At 47.4% G+C, this 22498-nt stretch overlaps 1 protein-coding gene across 1 annotated transcript in view; it reads right to left on the reverse strand.

The window, feature by feature from the left end:
* The window catches only part of PIK3AP1 (phosphoinositide-3-kinase adaptor protein 1), a 146976-nt gene that overhangs the window by 111652 nt on the left and 12826 nt on the right, over window positions 1-22498 (reverse strand). The window contains 1 exon segment of the mRNA XM_075533450.1: window positions 20294-20710. Within this exon segment, the coding sequence (XP_075389565.1) occupies window positions 20294-20710 (417 nt within the window).

Raw genomic sequence — 22498 nt, forward strand, 5'->3', positions numbered from 1 at the left:
ATTCTGTTGGGAAAACATAACGGACCCTTCTCCAGGAAGCCACGCAAGAGCAGATGCGGGCCTTTGCCTGCCCCCCCCCACCCCTGTTCTCTAGCATCCGTACTCTCCTGCCCTCACTCGACCCCTCGGTCCCTGGGACCCCACCACCACCAGTTCCGCACGTGTGGGTGCTCTTTCCAACGAGGCTGCTCGTGTCTAGTTGTGGACCCCTTTGAGAGTGGACAACCTGCAGCGCGTCCTTTATCAAAAACCCTCTTGGCGCACAAAAGGGGCTTCAGCGTGACTTCTTTCATCGAGCAAAGCCCAGAACCGAGGTCTGACCCACTCGAGAAACCTTACACTGACAGCGTCCCCTAAACTGGTATCGTGCCCATAAATTGCAGGCTTCACCCATGGCTCCTTGACACAGTCACAACAGAAACACAGGACAGGGCTGGGCCACCTTCCACTGGTGGGGGACAGGCAAAATGAGAGAGTGGAGGGGTGGCGGGTGGGAAGCTGTAGGTAGTCTGCCAGCCACCCCGAAATGGCGACCAGCTCTCCAAGAGCCGGCCAACGCAAGGTAGGGGGAAGCATTTTCTCTGACACCAATACTCTGTTCGTAAATCCTCAGGTGTAGCTTTGTTTTGTGGCGTCGTCGCTGTTGTTCATGCTTAGCTTGCCTTCAACTAAACCTATCATGTCTTCTTACGGAGGCTACTCTTAAATTATATACATGCAGAGAGATAAATATACCTTGATCCTGCTTTGAAGGAGCAAGGAGCTCTTGTGGTGCTGCCAGGTAAGCTCTGGGCTGCAATCCTCAAGGTTGCTGGTTCAAACCCAGCAGCCACTCTGAGGGAGCAAGATAAGGCTGTCTGCTCCCGTAAGGACATTCACCAGCAGGCAGTGGGCTGGATTATTGCAGCAGGTGTTGTTTAGTATGAGAGTTTTCAACTCTGTTTGCAATCTTCACATCAACTCAGCTTCTCTTTGAATTCTGACTTTTAACTTTGACTCATGCAGAGTGTATTTAAATGTGCATTGCTGCAACTCGCCTCGCCAGCCCAAGAAGGGGCACTTCAGGGGACTTGCCTGGGCCTGTCCTTAATGGGAATTGGGGTACCCAAGGCCCCCAATCTTGAATCACAACACTGGCTAGAGGGCCCCAGCACCAATTCTGTGATCCTTTCTGGTCTTCCATTGTGCTTATGTCCCCCCGACAGTCCTCCCCCCGTGTCTGTCGTCCTTCCTGGTCTGTAATCTTTCCAATGACGGTCTGTGCCGGTTTCATTAGATGTGTGTCTGTGAATCCTCTAGACACCATTTTGGCCTTGTGATGGTCTCCTTCATCCAGATGCTTGGTCTTTGGACCAGCTAAGACTTAATAAAGGGGTCTCTATAAAACAGACTCAAATTTGGTGTCTGTTTTCTCCTAGAACAATGGATTTAATTATTTTCTTGGATCTCTGAGCAGAATTTTAGAAAAAACAAAACAAAAACCTTTTATTATGAATTGGGTGAAAGCTTACAGAGCAAATCAGTTTTCCATTCAAACAGTTCATACACATTTAGCTTCACCTCATTGATTGCAATCCCCACAGAGCGACATGACTCATCCTCCTTCTTCCCTAACCTTTCCTGACTTTGTCCTTGCGGACGTGGACGGGCTGCCCTTTTGATCTCAAATGGTTGATCACTCTAAAGCTTGTGTACCTCCCTAGAGTTATTTTTCCCCTCACAGACATGCCTATTGTTTGGCTGAAAACTAAGCCATGGCAGAGTTTATTTCTACACCTGAAGGGTGACAAGAAGCCATTGTCTCAGTGTGAGGTAGTTTATTGTGGCAACCTGGCCAATAAACACATGTGGGGTTAATTGAAGGGTGGAGGGATAAATGGCTCAGTGAGCCTCGCCTTTCAAGTTCTCTCTTGCTTTCTGATGGTCAGACCAGGGTGCAGCTCCCTTAGCCAGTTCCGTACTTTAGCTGGCAAGGCTCACTTCCTGCAAGACATCCCTGAGAAGCCACATGGACCTACCCCGATGCAGCCCTGGGTGCTGGAGCAGCCGTGTGGAGACCCCTGCCAACGCTGAAATGCTCACACATTCACTGATTCGGCTTTCCTCCTGCAGTCGGCATCATAGTGTTTTGTGAGACGGAGGATGATTTTGTGGATTGGTGTTGGACATATGGGTTAATGTTGGACTTGTATGCTTGGACAGCACTGGGTTGGGATGTTTTCTTGATGTGCACTTAACCTTTATATAAAATTCTCTCTTATACATGATTTTCTGTGGATTTGTTTCTCTAAAATATGGAGACTAACACACAGAGATTCCATCAGCCTCTACATAGCACCAGTAAACCTGGTCTGAGTTTTGTTCCACATTTTTCTTCCAGTCTACCAAGGACCTTTTGATATTCCTTTTAGAGCAGTTGTCCGTGGTAGCTGGGCACCACCTACTTCTTCTGGTCTCAGGATCATGGAGGCTGAAGTTTACATGATCTATTAATCCACGGGACTGATTGTTTCCCTGAGTTTCCAATTATTTCCACTCGTTTTCCCTCTGGTCAGGAAGAGACCAATAGCTGCATTTCAAAGGCTACTAGAAAGTGTTCAAGACACCAGTTATTACTGTGTTTTGCCAGCTGATCTGCTACCCCACAGTTAATGAGTGGTCCTGAGCCACCAGGCCCCGCCACTTATTCCCTCAAGGTGTCTGGTTATAACTGACAAGTTTAATAACTTTGCCACCAGTATCCCTGAGAAAGGTTTTATGTTGATCCTTAATCATTTTTAAATAGGCAAAGAAAGCTGATGGTACTCAGCTATCAAAAGATAGAGTGTCTGGGGTCTTAAAGGCTGGAAGGTAAACAAATGGCCATCTAGCTCAGAAGCAACAAAGCCCACATCGAAGAAGAACACCAGCCTGTGCGATCACGAGGTGTCGAGGGGATCAAGTATCAGGCATCATCAAAAAAACTAATCTTATCATAGTGAATGAGGGTGGTAGTGCAGAGTGGAGACCCAAGGCCCATTTGTCGGCCACTGGACATCCCTTTACAGAAGGGTCTCAGGGAGGAGACAAGCCAGTAAGGGTGCGATGTAGCAACAATGAAAAATACAACTTTACTCTAGTTCCTAAATGCTTACTTTCCCCCATCATGATTCCAATTCTACCTTGCAAGTCTAGTTAGACCAGAGGATGTACACTGGTACAGATAGGAACTGGAAACAAAGGGAATCCAGGGCAGATGATCCCTTCAGGACCAGTGGTGTGAATGGTGATACCGGGAGGAGGAGTTGGAAAGGGGGAACCGATTACAAGGATCTACATGTGACCTCCTCCCTGGGGGATGGACAACAGAAAGTGGGTAAAGGTAGACGTCAGATAGGGCAAGATAAGACAAAATAATAATTTATAAATTATCAAGGGAAAGCGGAGAGGGAGGGGAAAAAATGAGGACCTGATGCCTGGGGCTTAAGTGGAGAGCAAATGTTTTGAGAATGATGAGGGCAATGAATGCACAAATGTTCTTTACACAATTGATGTATGTATGGATTGTGATAAGAGTAGTATGAGTCCCTAATAAAACAATTAAAACAAAAAATAATTCTTAAATAATTTTATTGGGGGCTTTTACAGTTCTTATACATCAATTGTTTCAAGCATATTTGTACATATGTTGCCATCATTTCCAAAACATTTTCTACTTGAGCCCTTGATCAATTACATAATGTTATTATTAGTTCATATCTTACATTGTCCATTGTCTCCTTTCACCCACAGTTTTGTTATTTGTCCCCCGGGGGGGGGCTATATATCCAATGTTGCAATGGATCCTTAGTAATTTTTAACTTATCCTTAATCATCCTTCCTTCTAATAATACACAGACAGACAGGTTAGAACTTGAAACTTTCAAACTGTCGTTACATATCAATACATGCATAGCTGCACTACTGCTATCTAAATTTTTATTATAATTTTTAAAAATTAATTATGAGTGCTTTCATCAAGCGTCTCTAAATTACTTTTCCTAAAATTTTTTAAAGTCTTAATCATCATTCTAAGAAGATGACTGTCCAATCTGGAAGTCACTGTGAACTTGATGTATGAACTCCATTAAATAGCTGTCTGCAGTCTTTGATATAATTACAAACTATGTCTTTTTTTCTTTTCTAGGATGAATGTCCAGAAAAATCACATTTTCCTTAATGGAAGCTATCAAAAGGGCCCCCTAGCTGTCTCGGATCTCTTTATTATTTAAAGGGAACTCCTTCATCCTTACTCATCCTTCAAAATACCAAGTAATAAAGATATTATCAGATCAGCTAGGATACAGATGAACTAAGGGAAGGCCAGGAAGGAGCTTTCCCAAGGCCAGTGTAGTGCCAAACCCATGCCAGGCACTCAGTAGGGTGCAATAAATATTTGTTCAATATAAACATAAATCAACATCACTGTCATCGCCTATGCAACACTAAGCAAGTCACCGAACCCCTCTAGGACCTACTGTGTCCATTTTAAACTAAAGGGTCTGTGTCAGATGATCCTGCAGGTGCCTTTTTCAATGTTAACACTACGTAGTTCCAGCTTGTTGTTTTGCTGTGTGACTCAGACGCTTCCCAACTCAGTTTGCCCAATAGAGACTCTCCAACTAGATTTTGCTTCCAGGCAAATCTTAATCACACTAACTTAGCTGACCGCAGACATGAAACCATGTTTAAAACTTCTATAACCTATGGGACTCTGAATTCCAAATAAAACACTTAGGCTACCAAATAACAATATAATTGTGGAGGGAAGGTGAGGTGGATAGGAGGAACCAATTATAAGGATCTACATATAACCTCCTCCCTGACGGATGGATAACAGAAAAGTGGGTGAAGGGAGACGTTGGATAGTGTAAGATATGACAAAATAATAATAATTTATAAATTATCAAGGGTTCATGAGGGAGGGGGTAGTGGGCTGGGAGGGGGAAAATGAAGAGCTGATACCAAGGGCTCAAACAGAAAGCAAATGTTTTGAGAATGATGATGGCAACAAATGTACAAAGGTGCTTGACACACACTGAATGGATGTATGGATTGTGATAAGAGTTGTACGAGCCCCCAATAAAATGATTGGGGAAAAAAAACACATCAGCGTCAAAGATCTTCTCTAGCCAGGAACCACATTTGCAAACTGGTATTCAGTTTTAGAAAATATCAAGCAGGCTGGCCCAGTTTGAAATGTTAAATATCATATCCTGCAAAGGAAACGTTTTCTCACTTTTACATGCTCATTAGTCAATAGCTAATAATGCTATTTCCTAATGCTAGTTTTGCTCCCTGTCCTATCTTACTGCAAGCTTTCAGTAAAGTGACAGCCTCAAACATCAGCTGAATGTGTAAAAGGAAACTTATTTTAGTACAAGTTAAGTCTAGAGTATTTTCATTTCATCAGCTTTCCCCACTATTTCCTGTGTTATCAGATGTCAGTTTGTGAAAAATAGAAACTTAAACACAAAATAAGCATTCTTTTAAAATAAGACCCTAGTATGGAGCTAGCCTTGTATGGGTGATGCATAAGATGCACATATTTTTAAAACATACACCCAAGGGGTGGGAGGTGAAAATTATCCAAGAATTTCTAAAGTAACTAAACCAAAATTCTACGGGTCTGCCCCAAGCTCTACAGAAATTACTGCTTTTGTTCAGTTCTCTGCATCTTGGAAAACTGTCTATTTAAGTCTAAATTTCACCAAACTGGCTAAATGAGGAAGCGTTCTGCCCAGAAGTCCACAGGACAAGCCTGCTGTGGTTTTAGTCATTTCTGCAACGGGTGGATCACGAGTCATTGATTGCTTTATCAATGGTATCCTTCGACACCGGGCATGCATGAATCTGTGCTCCTTGAACATACACACAATACCAATGATCAACTAGCTCCAGGAATGGCTTATCTGACCCTTTGTGCCCAAGAAGGCATATCCGGTACACTTTTTTTCCCCCCGGTACACTTTTAAATGCAGACATAGAGAAAAGAGGGTTCTCTGTAATGCTTGTCCTACTTTAAATAAGAATTTTCTGTTTATACACACTGATTACATGTGCCACGGAAATGGGCAACAATCCAAATGTCCCTAAGAGAGATGTTCATGACAGGGATATCTTGTTCCCCAATTGATATATTCAAAATGGAGCTGAGAATAAGGAAATGGGGATAACAACCCATAGATGTACTCATCCATCCATCCATCCATCCATCCATAAATCTATCCATCTAGCCATCCATCCATCATCCATCCATCATCTATCCATTCATCCACCCACCCATCATTTACTGACTACATATCATACACACAACATTGTCAGTAGAGACCAACTTTTTTTTAGAAAACATGAACCCTGTAAAGATAAAAATTGTCACCAAATGTTTTTTCCCTATAGAAAAGGTGATTTTTTTGAAAATCAATGATTGATTTTGTTCAGTCCTCTGCATCATGGAAAACTGTCTGAAGTCTAAATTTTACCAAACTGGCTAAATTAGGAAGTGTTCTTCCCAGAATTCCATGGGACAAGTCTGCTGTGATTTTAATCATTTCTTCAACGGGGGGATCAAGAGTCATTTGCAGTATAAATCATCATACTTCCCATACTATTTTAGACACACTCTCAGTCATGTGAATGGCTAGTGGAAACTAACTGAAGAACTGTCAAAACATCCTGTAACAAAAGAGAAATTAACAGGCCCATTCTGTCATGCATATTTGCCCCTCGCTTCCCCTTCCCCCATCATCTTCCTATGGGCCCACATCCATAAATGAACGATAGACCAAAATGAGGTAAAATGTTAAATAGATGCATTCTTCCATTCCCACACAGGTAATGGTATAATGGTACACTCTCCTAAGCCTGAGTTGGACTAATAGTCACAAACAGAAAACCATTATTAAGATGTCATTTACAGTTATGTTTAAAATTTCTTGTGAAAGATAATTTATCAGCTGGGACTTGAGACGCCTTCAAAAAGTTCATAGAAAAATGAAATTCAATGCTAATGGAATTCTTCCACAAACTTTTTGAAGCCCCTTTGTAAGCTGTTTTTTAGAAAGAGATGAAATACAAGGCATGGAAAATCACATGTAGCTGCAGTTATATAGTCATATAGTGGCTATGAGAGTCTGGGCTGTCATCTCGTATCCCCACCCCCCACCCCAGCATTTTAAAAAGAAAAACAGACCCAAGGTGCCCAAATGATGTGCCCAGGGTGGAAATATAAACCCAAATTCTCCAACTGACTGTCACAAAAATCACAGTAAGCTGAGACGACATCATTCCCAATTTGACATGAGGAGTCAAAATATGCCTCAGTGATAAGTAAACGGCTCCCTCTTCATCTGGCCGTTAGCCATCCTGGGTGAGTTATGGTGCAGGCCTAATGGCAGTATCGTAAACCAATACCACGGTGCTTCCCCGCACCCGAAAGTCAACCTAACAAAGCCAAGGAACAGGCCAAGCTTCTTGGAGTAGGTAAACAGAGACCAGTGCCTTCTGCCAGAACCCCGTCACCACACCTTTCATCATTCCCTCCTTTTAAATCTTTTAAATCTCCCAACTGAAAGCAAAGCACGAACACAGAAAAGAATGAAGACACTGGGGAAATCTCTAAAGCAAAGTTCAGAATGACCCTCCATCTTCCCAATGTAACCACTATCAACAGTTTCTTATGCATTCTCCTGGAGGTGAGGGTGGGAGGGTAGTCATGCGCATACCAGTATTTTCAAGTGCAGACATAAGGGAAAAAGATGGACTCTTGCCATGGATTAACTTGTAGCCTCCCCCCTCCCACCCCCCACTAATACATGTCAACTTGACTAGGCCCCAATTCTTAGTGTTTGGTGGCTATAGAATGATACGGCTCGGCAGTTATGTGATGGTGTGATCTGGCAGATGTAGTAATGATATGATCCCCCATAATGTAATCTGATGCGATTCTCCTCCATTTTGTCACGTGTTACAGACCCTAATCTCTGCCTGTGGTTAATGGGCAGGATTAGGTTCTGTTACATAGGATCAGGCCATGTTCACGATAATTAGGTCACATTAATAAGAACCAGGTTATAGTAGCGAGGATTTGGTTGTTTATTATGCTGATGGAGCAGGATCAGAGTGGGACTCAGTACCCTTACTCAGCCAGGTCTGATGCAAGGGAAATTTCTCTGGGGTGTGACCTTTTATAAGAGATAAAAGGAGAAAGAAGAAAGCAGATAGAAAAGGACCTATTGCCATCAAGAAAAAAGAGCCAGAAGCAGGGGAAGAAGGATGTCAAGACACAGGGAGATCACAAGGGACACTGACCCCCAGATGCTGCAACGGGACAAGGACCTACCCTCAGAACCAACAGATGGATAAAGCCTTCTTCTAGAACAGTGGTTCCCAAAGTGGACAGTACCACCCCCTGGGGGTACAAAATGGTGGGGGGAATGGGAGGAGGGTGTGCTGAGTAACTTAGTTTTCTGAAAAGGATGCAGTCGGCTAAATGAATCTGGGACCCTATATGACCTCAGGAAAGTTAAAAAAAAACAAACATGCCTGAGCCTCCTTTTCTAAGGCAGTCATTACCGGCCAAAGGAACAGACGTGAAAACGCTTCGTTCCAAAGGGCTTTGAAACGGTCCAGCAGCTGTCACAGGGACCTGCCCAGCTCTGGTATTCTCTGCTCACCACAGTCCCAGCGGAAGCGAGAAGAAAAATGAACCAATGAATGCCTACCTCCAGTGTTTCCACTCTGGCACAGACTGGGAAACTTAGACAAAGACAGGTGCCAGCCAGCGAGTGTCCCACGAACGGACACTTGCGTATTCATCCCTCCCTTTCCGCTGCATCTCACCAATCTCTGTGGACTACAGACATGCAGGTACTTTCCGTGGGGGCCCCGAAAGTCTCGTCTGGTCTGGCAGAAGAAGGCCATCTGTGGGTAACCAATGAAGCCACAGCAGTGGCCAGGTTCACGGTCGCACCTCGGGCGCTCAGCTCTATGGGAAATGTGTCATCCGGAGGAGCCTGAGACCTTGTGGGAGGAGCGAGCCGTGCCGGGGTACCAAAACCGACCATGGCATTCAAACCCAATCAAATTTTGACCGCGGCAATTTCAACCACCGCAGCGACTCTGAAAGACAGAGTAGAACTGCTGTTCCGCAGGACTCCCGAGGCTGTAAATCTTCCAGAAGCAGCTGCCACATCTTCCTCCCATGGGGCAGAGGACCCATCTAAGCCTCCGGCCCTGAAATCATCTGGCGGACGGCTGAACATTCAACCACTACACCACCAGGGCACGCAAACAACAAAAACCGAACAGCCAATGCCGACTAGGTGATTCTGCCTCCGAGTAGAACGGCTGCATGGGTTCCTGTAAACCTTTATGGGAACAGGCAGCCTCCTCTTTGCCCTCAGGGGCAACTGGTGGGTTGGAACCGCTGAGCTTACGGACTAGTAGCCCAATTCTTAGCCCCCTGTAGCACCGGTGATGCCCCGTGGGCATCAGCCCTTGTTACCTGCTCTGAGTGCAGCTGGTAGGGAGCAGTGCAGTTGGGAGAGTGGACCATCTTGTTCTCCGCAGGGCACAGGGGGGCAGGCAGGGGAACCCCAGTGGCCCCTGGAGAGGCTGTAGCTTGGGGGCAGCACAGGGAAGGAGTTCATTCTTCACATCAAGGAGCATTTCAAACCTTGATGAGGCCAGCCTCCTTCAGCAGGGGCCTTTCAGGAGTGGCAGTGAGCCACAGAGGAGTCCACTACAGCCAAGACGAACCCACAGTGCCAAAATAGCAACCCCAACAACCCACCGCCACGAGGCAGGAGGACAACAGAACAGAAATAGCTGACTTCGAGAGGCCCAAGGTCAGATGCTCTGCTTGGCCTCTGCAAGCCGCCACAGAGGCCCCAGACGCTGCTGAAGACTTACCATCCGCAAGGCCACCACACCGGGGAGAGTGCACTGACTTCCCCTCTGCTGCGAGGTTCTCACTGCCTTCTCCTCGCTAAGGGCTGCCGCCTGTGACGTACACCCAAGTCATGTCATGGCTACGCTCTGAGCCGCTGGGACCACTGTCCCGTGACAGCTGCCAGCCCCCAGCGCCTGAGCTACTTCCAGTTTCTCCAACCACAGGCCCAAGGGCAGAGCACCAGCACGGGGCAGCACCTCCTGAGCCTGGCTGGGCAGCAGAGCCAACTCGGGCTGTTTGAAATTCTTATTCCTGGGCCTCTGCTCCAAGAACCTGGCTCTGTTGGTCTGGGGAAGAGGGGGTTCCCCTGCCAGGCCCTCTGTGCCCTGGGTAGAACCAGACTGTTCACTCTCCCAACTGCACAGCTTTGTAAACCTTTGGACCAGGGAACTAGGGGGAAGCTAGGTTTCCCCTGAGCTTCTCTCTTCTTCATATCCCATGTCTCAGGGCAGAAGAGGAAAATGGGGAGAGACGACTGGAGGAAAGGGAAGGCAGAGTGAAGATCATCTGCGGCCGAGGGGCCTAGGTTCCAGAGGGATCGCTCCCAATGCTGGCCTAACTCAGAGGACCCTTCTAAGCCTCCAGCCCTGAAATCATCTACTCCCTCGGGCTTCTGGGAGACCAATAGCACACAGCCTGCCCAACACATTAAACACAGTCACTACAATACGTGTTCTCCACCCTCCACCCCCAAGGGGGACGAATAACAGAAATGCGGGTGAAGGAAGACAACGGACGATGGACGATACGGAATAACAATAATAATATAGAATTGATCGAGGACTCACGGGGGTGGGGGAAGGAGGAGGAAAAAGAGGAGCTGACACCAACGGTTCAAGCAGAAAGCAAAAATGGTTTGGAAATGTTGATGGCAACAAGTGTGCTTAATACAGTTGAATGATGGCTTGTTATAAGTTTTGTAAGAGCCCCCCAATAAAATGATTAATAAACATTAATGATTAAAAAAAAAGTATTTGTCTTATTATTAGATCTTTCCATGTGGGGGAGGAGAGGGCATGGGGCAGTTCTCCATATGACTGTTCCTCTATTTATTGTGGTAAAAGCACATGCCAACTGAACCGTTTCCACATGCACAAGTCTAAGATGCGGACTAGCTTTATCAGCTTGGACTGCAACCATGCCCACTACCCTTTCCCAAGGGAATCCACCACCACTATCAGAAGCCCGGTGCTCTGTACTCAGGGACACAGCCTCCCCAGCCCCCGGCATGCACCACCACCACCCCTCCTAGTGCTCTTGGTAACCGCCACGAGGCTTTGATCTCTACTGCCAATTTCCCATATGAGCATTTTTGCCAGGGAAATCACAGATGTCGACAGTGGCTTTAACGAGGCAGATAGGGAAGAAGATAAAAAACTAGGATGACAAGAACATGCAGTAAGGAAGGCGAAGGATTCGGGTCACATGGGGAGAAAAGGGAATTCACAGGGCAGGCCTGCCACTCCCATCGCAGGGGCCACCACAGAGATGTCATGGGTTTGAAATCAACAGACATTGGCCAAGATTTAAGCACCAGCCTACAGGAAGATTGGCTGTAGCATCGTTTCTAAAAAGTAAAAACTCGAAATAATCTACGGGCTTATCTTGAAGACTACAATGAACATACAGTACTTTATTTCAGGAAAACAGTTCCTTTTCAAAGGTCGCGAAAGCTCCAATGGATGGGATGAAGGCATTTTTAATAGCCTGATTCCCCCTCCCCACTCTGGAACATTACTATAGGAGCCTGGTAGCGAAGTAGGATGTGCATTGGGCTGCTAACTACAAGGGTCAAAGCCACCAGCCACTCTGCAGGAGGAAGGTGAAGCTTTCTCCTCCCATGAAGATTCTGTCGTGGAAACCCACAGGGGCGGTTCTACTCTGGCCTAGAGGGTCAGTAGGCGTCCAAATCGACTCAGTGGCAGTGAGTGAGTATATGTTAGTATAATATTCAGATTAAACCCAATGCCATCAACTCTATTGACTTCTAGGGACCAAGGCTTCCAAGGCTGTAAATCCTGACAGAAGCAGACCGCCTCATCACCCTCCCTCCAAGCAGTTGGTGGGACTTGAGCCACCAACCTTGTGGTTAGCAGTCCAATGCTCATCCACCAGGGCTACCAGGGCTCCTGAATAGTCAGAGCATCAATGGCAATGAAGAAAAGTCACAAACAGGTCTGTCCTTCCCCAGTTGTCCTCACGCATCATAATTTTGGGGGTAACACCAGAACATCTAAAGAGTAAGAGGATGGCTAGAGGTGGGGGGCGACAGAAAGACAAGAAAGAATCTAAAGAAGCAGACGTGACCTCTAAGGCAATGCTGATTAATAGGTGTATTGGGAAACGCAGTGTCTTCGTGCTAGTGCTACTACAGAAAAACCCACAAAGCGGGTGACTTCCACAAATAGAAAATTATTTTCTCACGGTTTGGGAGCTGAAGGTGCATTCAGAACGCCAGCTGAGGGCGAGGCTGTCCCTCGGGTGGAAAGACCTCTGCTTCCTGCTTCTTGGAGATCTCCCTTCGTCTGAGCTGCTGTCTCACCCCATCCCGGCTTCTCACTCAACTGACATGTGGCATTAGGTAAACCCGCCGCACACGGCCTCTTTTGAGTCTTGAAAAGCAAGGATGTTACTTTGAGGACTACAGTGTCCCTGACCCAAGCCATGGTCTGTTCCATTCCGCCCCTCTGCATGTGAAAGGACAGCGAATCAGGAAGCCGGGAGAAGAATCGATGCATTTGCATTGTGGTGCTGGGCAAGAATAGCGGAAGTACTATGGACTGCTAAAAGGACAAACACCTCTGGGAAGAAATGGAGCCACGGTGCTCCTTAGAGGCAAAGATGGCAAGACTTGATCTCACATCCTTTGGACATGTCAGGAGAGACCACTCCCTGGAGAAGGACCTCGGGCTGGGTCAAGTGCAGGGGCGGGTAAGAAGAGGAGAAGCGTCCAGGAGAGGGGCTGACCCAGCAGCTGCAATAGTGGACGCAAGCACAGGGGCACTCTGAGTGGGGCGCAGGATCAGGCTGTGTCTCGCTGTTGTGTGTAGGGTCACTGTGGATCGGAGCCAACAAGAGGGCTGGCACCTAACAACAATGACAGCCCCCCACTTGTTGAGTCTCTTTGATATGGCAAAAGGAAATGGCCCCAAGATACACCCTGCACTGATGCGGCCTCATTAACATAACAAAGGCAACCCACTTCCAAATAGGATCAGAACCGTAGGCACTGAGATTAGGGTTTACAAGAAGGATTTTTTTTCCGGGAAGGGGGGGTGGAGGTGGGAGGACATGATTCAATCCATAGCCCTTAGTTTAAAGCCCCCCACTCAATACACAACCCGGAAGGAGGAGCCCCTTTGAAATACAACTTCAGTATCAGTCGCCAGAGCCCCACCATCTATTTTTATATCCCAGTGAGATTTACAGCAAAGAATCGAGCTCCAGTAGAAAGAGGAAATGATTTCTGTGCTGTACCTGGGTTCTTCTCACTTCCTTATTTTAAAACAGTCATCCAAAAAATAAAGAAGAAAAAAATCACAAAATAATAGTCTTCTACATCCCAACAGGGACTTTGGAGTGCGGCGGAGTCAGTGAAGAGGTGCCGGATAATTCGCCACCTTCTCCTTAGAAAACGCAGAATGACACAGGACAGCCCGGGGCTGGAAGAAGCCCTCAGAACCACCTGGCCGAACCCCAGCAGTTTGCAGACGAAGGCCCTGGGAAACGAAGTGGTGGCTTCAGCAGAGAGAAGACTCAAGAAGACATCTGCTCAATGGCACGTCGGCTGACAGATGTGGAGAAGGAGATGAGGTATAAAAACTCCAAGCTGGTTTCAGGTTGTTTTTTTCAGCGGACTCATAATCGTAATGAGCAGGCCTATTAAATGAAGCAGCAGGACTACCGCCAGCCCCACGGTCCGGAAAATGGAGAGGTTCACATTTGCCGAGGCTGGAGGGAGAGCCGCTGCCTGCGTGCAGGGCGCAGGATGGGGACTGAGTCTCAGTTAGGGAAATGGACAGTGGTGAGGGCATGAGGCATGAGGAGTGTCAATCACATCACTGGGTGTATCTACAGATGGTCGAAATGGCAGGCTGTTTTGGTTGATAGATACTCTAGCTTACTACTGAAAACAAAACCAAAAGAACACAGTGACTGCCAGTAGAGGCAGGGGAAGAGAACACAGGAGCTCTCCACGGAAGCCTGGGTTTACACACTAGACAAAGGCCTGACTTTGCTCCGACCCTAGTGGGTGTCCAGGAATTGCCAATGGGTGTCCAGTACGGCTGCCTCCACATCCAGACAAGTGGAGCTGTATAAAAATGGCCCCTGCAGGGCTGGGGGACACATGGTCACTAAGCTGACAAAGGAGGAATGGCTTTGTGATTCTGATCCTGGGCCAACAGGCTGCATGAGCAATAGAGTCATCTCGGAGGCCTACCAGAAACACAGAGCCTTGGGCCCCCTCAACACACCACAGAGTCAGAATATGCGCATCGATAAGACCAACACCCACCCCCACCCCCAGGTCTTCCTGGGCATCCTGAAGCATGAGCAGCACTAGTTTGGTAACGCAGCAAGGCAGCAAGACAGGAAAGTATAATTGTCTACCTGGAACCATCATTACCACCACCCGCCAGTCAGTGGATCATAACATGATGGCTGTGTGATGCCAAGGTAGCTGTGTGCTACCAAGGTTTCAGATACCATCAGGGTCACCAGGGTGGATGGGTGTGTTAGTCTGGGTTGACTAGAGAAACAAATTCATAGACACTCATATGTGTGTAAGAGAGTTTTATGTAAAAGAGCAATTGTGTATTGAGAAAACATCCAGCCCAATCCAGATCAAGTCCATAAGTCCAATATTAGCCCATATATCCAATACCAGTCTCTAAATTCCTCTTCAGACTCACGCAACACATGCAATGACACAGACTGCAGAAAGATCACAGGCCAGTGGGTGGAAAGTCTTGTGGATCCAGTTGTAGTGGAAACATCTCAACACTGGCAGGGGTCTCCACGTGGCTCCTCCAGCTCCAGGGCCCTAGTGTAGCTCCATGTGTCTTGCCTTGTCTCCCAGGGAGTGTGTGTCCCACCTCCATCCAGCAAGCTATTTATCTCTTTAGTGCCTCCAAATGAGGTCATCAAGCTGCGACCTGATTGACAGGCTAAACTCCACCTCCCGCACCCGCCACTTCCCCTTCGCTCTTAATAGTCTTGAGCTGACAACCGATTACGTAGCTGCCACAGTGGATTTCCACGGAGATTCCAGGCCAGAAAGAAAGGTCTGATAGACGGCTTCCAAAAAGTAATTGATGGAAACCCTACAGATTACTACAGAACATGGTTCACTGCAGCGCTGGAAGACAAGCCCCTCATTTGCTGCGACAGTGGGCTCAGACACACATCCAGGCAAGGCGTCAGCCTGTTGCAGGCAAAGGGACAGAGCCCGGGCCATGCCACAACAATCACTGCCGTCGCCAGCGCCTTTCATCTCCATCTCTGGGATGGAGAAGGATCTCTACTCCTGTGTGCTCTCCACGGCTCAGGGACGATCCTCAACAGGAACACCAAGCTCGCTGCTATCGAGTGGATACCGACTCATAGCGACCCTACAGGGCAGGGTCTGGACCTCTTTAGGGAATAGAGCAGCTGGTGGTCGCAAACTGCCTGACTTTGCGGTTGCCAGCCTAATGCGTAACCTCTGCGCCACCAGGGCTCCAAAAATCCTAAAGAGTAGTGTTTTTTTCCAAAAGGTATCTCAATGTTAAGAGAGTGTGGTGGGAGGGAGTGTGTCTGTACATACACCTTCCAGGTCATCAATTTTGTCTTGAGCATTTTAAAGACACGGATATGCCGGTAGGAGTCCCCTTTTAGAGGGTTACAGGAATGATGATTGAGATCTTTGTTCCCACTATGACTCTAACTGATCTTTCTTCAATGGGGGATTAGAAGCCTGGGGAGACAGGGGAAAAGGGGAAACCCAGTCAAAAGACCAATGTGTTTCTGCTTCAGAAAAAGAACATCCTGTAAGGGAATTTCATGATTTAAAAAAAAAATTGGATTTAGTCACGGTTCCAAAGCTGAAGTTCTTCATGCACAGCCACAGTCTCTGCTGACCCACTTCCAGTGATGTGCCCTCACCATCTCCGAAGGCAGGTCATTCCATGCGAGCACAGCTCTCAGTGTTAGAATGCTTGTCCTGACATTCTGTCCCTGTGGCTTTCCATAACTCCCACAGCCGCTGCTGCTCTGGGTAACTCCTCCTCCTCGATCTTCCATCACATTTCTCAAAGGGGTGTTCGTCTTTGTTTTATACAGAAACATGCAAATGTACAAACTCTGGATGCTTATTTCGTGTAAGAATGAAGTTGTTTGTGGTAACTCGGTGTGTGAAAATTCTATTAGTTTAGTTTAGTTTAGTTTGAGGTGTCTTAGGAAGCACTCCTCTGTGCAAGAGGAAAATGAAGATAAAGATGGCCACCAGCCCGCCCTCAGGTAATAGCAAAGGACACTAAGGATGGGGTCAGGGGTTAGACTGTGTGGCCCCCCAAAACATGGGTTGGCATCCCAGCCCTTGCCAAGGGGGATGAAATCGTGTTCTTTGTCATGTTGATGAGGCCAAGTTCACATAGGACGTGCCCTAAACCTCATTACCTCTGGGTCCCAGAAAGAGTGGATTAGATGTAGACACAAGGTGGAAGACAGCTCCCATGTGAGGATCAACAAGAACAAAGGAATGCCTGGGGCTACCAACAAGGAAGGCATCACTGGGTCGTGACCCTGCGAGGGTCTTCCAGAACTGTGACAGCACTAATTTCTGCTCTTTCCAGTCTCCCCTGGTGGTATTTGTATGACATCAGCACTAGTATTACATCAGCGACATCAAACCAGAAACCTAGCTTAGGGGTGGGACTATGAAGAGTGTGATTGTGAAATGACACAGGAGGTGATTCTTTCACATGTCTGAGAAGGTCTGGCCTGGGGGACTCACTGGTGAGGACAGCACGGGAAGGTATCTGAAATGAAGCCCAATTCCTCTTCTCAGAGAAGAAAACTGGAACCCAGAGAAACTAAGTGCCTGTCATGAATTAGCATCTAGTTCATCGCAAAGACAGGCCATGGGGCATCCCCACTCCTGTTCAATGCTGTCTTCGCCACACGCAGTGTTGGGTTTGCTGACAGCCTGTCTACCATCACATCACTGGACCGATCATGTGCAATGGCTACGGGACACCCCAAAGCAAACCCAAGCCATCCTGAGTTTAAATAGATTTGACTCCAGATATCTGAATAACCCAATCATTCAGATAACTCAGATCCCAAAATTCACCAGTGCAAGACCAAACAAGAAAGCTAAAACCATCTTACGTCAAAGTTATCACCCTGCCTTCTCCCCCTCTCTGTCCGCTCGCTCCCACCTATCCGCTGGTTCTGAACTGCAGGGGTTCCTCACCAAGCGGTTCCTTTTAATCTCCCATTAAGATTATGTCTTTCTGAAAAGTCATTTGCTCTCAGAGCAGAAATATCTGTGAAATAGTTCATTCTTTCTGAAACAGAGAAGCTGACGCCTCAGCATACTAAGCCAGTCTCCAATAACAAGTAAAAATCAAATTGATCAGGAACCGAAAGACAAAAAAAACCCACTGCCACGGAGTCAATTTCAACTCATAGCAACTCTGTACATCAGCTGCAGCCAAACAGGGAGGAATCTTCTAAAAGTCACGACACTGCAGTATTTTAAAGAATCATCTCTTACAGTGTATACTGCGAGATGCTGGTCTACCCCCAATACAGCAGGGAGCTCTGAATGACTGGTTGTGGGGACTACAGTGGCCTGGGCAGGCATTGCAGTAGCATACACTCATCTTTAGTGATGTCGCCATACTTTTGTAAGTTTGGACAACATCAACAAAATGTAACCCTGCAAATATGAATTCTGTACCAGTGTGTTCTTCTGAAGAAAAAGGTAAGTAAACCCTACAAAAAGACTATTCCTTGTCTCAAAGGCACTTTAGGGAAGGCATCTTTTACATGAGTCATTTATATGGCACCATGATGAAGGGCTTCTTAACTGAGTAAAAGAGATCTGGTAACAGTCACTGGTTTTAAAGCAACTTATTTTATTCCTTTATTCCTGGGATATGAGTTATCTGGGAACCTAGGTTAGCTTTTTCGTTTTTTAATTGTGAATTAGGTGGAGATTGGCATTTCAGGTCATGGATTTTGTATTCAACATTTCAGTCTACTAACCAACCTCCCCACCCCAGCCCCCAGCAGCCTATCCCACTACGTCAGCATTTTAAAGCCACCGAGAATGAGTGCTGGCAGAGGGGCCGTGGAAAGGAGGCGGATCCTGACAGAATGGACTGGCAGCGTGGCTCCAACGACAGCTCAACTATGACAACACGCGAGCGAGCATGGTGCGGGAATGGGCAGTGCTGCCTTCAGTGCCACACAGTCGCCAGGAGTCGATGGCACTGACTCAATGGCACCTAACTAGTACGGTCTTAGTTCAGTTAAGGATGGACCACGGACGGGTGGGCACAGCAGTGCCCACGTCACATCAGGCATGGGTAGACGGAGCACGTACATTCCCAGGGTCTGAGCTGACTGCAGGTGGGTAAGCTCGCGAGTGCACGAGAACAGAAAATGAAAGCCTGGCTCACTGAGGACCCCAAAACTCAAACCCAAACCCAAACTCACTGCCATGAATTGATGCTGACTCATAGCAATCTTAGAGGACAGGGTGGAGCTGCCCCTGTGGGTTTCCCAGACTGTCACTCTTTACAAGATTAGAAAGCCCCCTCTTTCTTCCGATAAGCAGCTGGTGATTTCGAACTGCTGACCTTTTGGTTTGCAGCCCAACACGTAGCCATTATGCCACCAGGGCCCTGGTCCCATAGCCCACAGTAAGGCAAAATATTAAATGATAACAATAATTTTTAAAAATCGGGAGAAAAGCTGTAACGCACATCCATCCCAGAGTCCACCTTCCATTAACTCTTTCCTCATGGATGCCACACTTCCCGAGGCCACTGAAGTCATCCACCCTGGCAGAGAAGATCAGACATTTCCGACTTTGAAAAAAGAGAGAGGGCAAGAAGACAGACATGAGGCTGGTGGGAAACGGAGAAGAATATTTCTCTATTAACATATTGCACAGGGGTGAATAATGCCCACCCAAAGTTGGTGTCTTTTCCAGAACTTCAGAAATAAGGTGTTTGCAAGTGTAATTAGTTAAGGTAAAGTTGAACTGAATTTGCATAGACCCGAAATCTAACGCGATTCCAACTCACAGCAACCCAAGGGAGGGCTCTGAGGCTGGAGACCTTAACAGGAACAGATGGTCTCATTTTTCTCCTGAGGAATGGCTGGTGGATTTGAACTGCCAACCTTGCGGTGAGCAGTCCAACACTTACCAGATAACACCACCCAAGCCCACTGCCCCTGAGCCAATTCCATGTCAAACCTCAGACCTGGCAGCTAGTAGCTTGCTCAACCTGTAAGCATGACGCCACCAAAACTCACACCATACTGAACTTGCAGCCATTCCGCTGATTCTGAGTCATAGCACACCTTGGTGACAGAGTAGACCTGCCCCTTTGGATTTCTCAAACTTTAAACCATACGGGAGGCGGGCAATCTCATGTTTCTCCCAGGGAGCAACAGGTGGGGCCCGAATGCTGACCCTACCGTCAGGAGCCCAACCTCACGTGGCCCTGAACTCCAGCATGCCTAGCATCCTTCTAAGAAAAGGAGATGTCACAGAAACGCACCTGGGGAGAAGACCCCGCAGAGAGGAAGGTGGAAGCTGGAGGGATGGATCTAGACACCAAAGACGCCAAAGATTGCCAGCAACTTCTAGAAGCTGCGGGAGGTAAGAAGAACCCTTCCCTAGAGGCTCAGCGGGGCCATGGTCCTGCTGACACCTTCATTTTCAACTTCTGGTCTCCAGAAGAGGGAGAGGAGATGTTTTCGTGCTGTTTGAAGCCACCCGGTTTGTGACTATTTTGTGGCAGCAGCCTTAGGGACGGATGGACATTTGGTCCAAACGTGAAGCCTGAACACATGTTTAGGGTCGAGTCTTGATCAGCTGGGAGCAGCCTGGAAGCAAGGTCTGTTGGCAGTCCTCATGCCCCAACAATCAACTTCTCCGCCCATACCCACTGCTCTCTCTCTTTTGCCTCTGGCCAAAAAGAGGGTGGGGGATGAGTTTAATTTGTTCTGTGCCTTTCCAGGGTGTAGAAAATTCTGGGAAGAAGGCTTTCACCCTCTCACAGACCTCAAACAAAGCATCACTTTGCTCCCCGGCACCCCTACCTTCAGAAACGGCCTTCCGGACGGCTGCCACGTAAATCTCCGGCTCATCGTCACACGTGAGCTCCTGCCAGTGCGCCCAGTCCGGAAAGAAGTCCAGGAACTCCTCGCTGTCCTGCACCCCGCAGAGCAGCCGCACCATGCGGTGCGGGGGGTGGAAGGCTCGCTGCAGAAGGGGCCGAGCGGCCGGCTGGTAGAAGTGCTGCACCAGCTCCGCAGACAGCAGGACCATGATGCACCGGGGGCTGAGGAACAGGCTCAGGTCCTTGGCAGACAAGGAGGCCCGGGGGTCCAGCCTGTGAGTCAGCATCTTCTGCGTGCGGACCTGCCGGCTGGACAGGAAAAGGTCCTGCAGGTACTGACACCAGTCTTCGGCATCTGGGCTGTAGACGAGGAGGATGTCGCACCCTCCAAGCACCCCTGGGAAATAACAAAGTACAGAACACGTTAATATCCCCTTCTCCTCCATGGGCTCCCCAAGACCATCCAGATGAGGGGCCTAATCCCCACCATCTTTCACGGTCAGCCTCCAGCATACCTGCCTAATCTCCTTTCTCACTGACAGTCTACATTCCGACCACCCAACTCTCCATCTTTGCTGAAAGTACACACCATTTCCAATCTCTGCATAAGCTATTGCTTCTCTCTGGTATGTTTTCCATAGCTGATGTAGAATAGGATGATGAGGATGGTGATGATGATGATGATGATGATGATAGCAACCAGAACGATTCCAAACATGCTGCCTAGTTAGCTCATTTCATCCGCACAGCAACCCAGTAAAGTAGGGACTATTTATTATCAGTTCCATTTTACAGATGAGAAAACTCAGGCAGGCTCCTTTGCCCTAAGACCAGAAGAACTAGATAGTGCCTACCTACTCAGGAGCAGAGCAAGGATACAAGCACCGGAGGCAATCTCTAAATCGTGTCCCCTATCCCCAATTTCAAAATGAATTCTCACACACACACACACACAAACCGCAAATCCAGGGAGTCAATTCTGACTCATACTGACCTAATAGGTCTATAGGACAGGGTAGAACTTCCCTGTGGGTTTCTGAGACCATACTTTTTAAAGGCATGGAAAGACTCATCTTCCTCCGAGGAGCAACTGATGGTTTTGAACTGCTGACCTTGGGGTTAGCAGCCCACTGTGTAACCCACCATGCCACCAGGGTTCCATCCAGATGGACCGGCGATGAATAAATAGTATGAGGTGATGCATCAGCAGAAACACCTTCTCTCCTCTGGCCTTGCTGCCTAAGTCAGACCCCTGCCATGTCCGTGGTTCCCGGGAATGTCATTCCATAGCTCCTCTGGTGCCTCCTAGGACCTGCAGACGGGACGAGAGCTCCCTTCTGCTCCCCTTCCCCAGTACACCTCTGGCCACCAATAATGCTTCCAGTCAAAGATTCCACAGAAAAATCCTGATCAAAAGTGGGGGAATTTAGGGCAGAATTTCAATTTCTCATAGAATCCGGATTTCCTGCAGCCATGGAGGGTGAATGAGACCTTACAACTCTTGCCCCGAGATCATCTTTAAGCCTTAAACCAAAAATACCCTCAGAAGTCTTCTTTAAACTGAACAATAGCTTAACTAAGTGACGAATGTTTGTCTCGAGCCTTGTGCTCTATTTTAGAACTATCTCTAGGGGGGTAAAACTATTCATAGCAACTCCAAAGGTCACATGGGAAATTCAGGGGCAGTGAGTGTATTCATGAGGGACAAGCTACCCAGGAAAGGGGGGCGGGGCGATTACACAACTTACAGAATGTAATCAATGTCACTGAAATATACACGTAGATAAGACTGCATCGGTGTGAAAAAATAAATAAATTAAAACACAAAAACAAGAAACCCTGGAGCAGGCTAGTGACTGGCCCAGGGCCCAGAGTGGCAGAGTCAGGTTTTGAAATGAGACAGTGTGGTCCCCAACCCCTTGCCCTCGCCCAGAGGCAGCGGCCACGAACACAGGTCACGAATCAGATGCATCACCTCTACAACCTTGGGCAAGTGACTTAAATCCTCTGAGCCTCAGTTTGCACATCTGTCAGTGGAAACTGACCAGCAATATTTCCAGTACTTGATGTGAATTAAACTAGATATTCTTTTAATAGGCAAAATGCAGTGCTTGGTGCATAACAAACCCTCAAAAACCGGAACCTAGGGCAATTTAGCCCCAGATTCATATCAATAATGCATTTC

Source organism: Tenrec ecaudatus, chromosome 16, assembly GCF_050624435.1.
Source record: "Tenrec ecaudatus isolate mTenEca1 chromosome 16, mTenEca1.hap1, whole genome shotgun sequence".
Classification (NCBI taxonomy): Eukaryota; Metazoa; Chordata; class Mammalia; order Afrosoricida; family Tenrecidae; genus Tenrec; species Tenrec ecaudatus.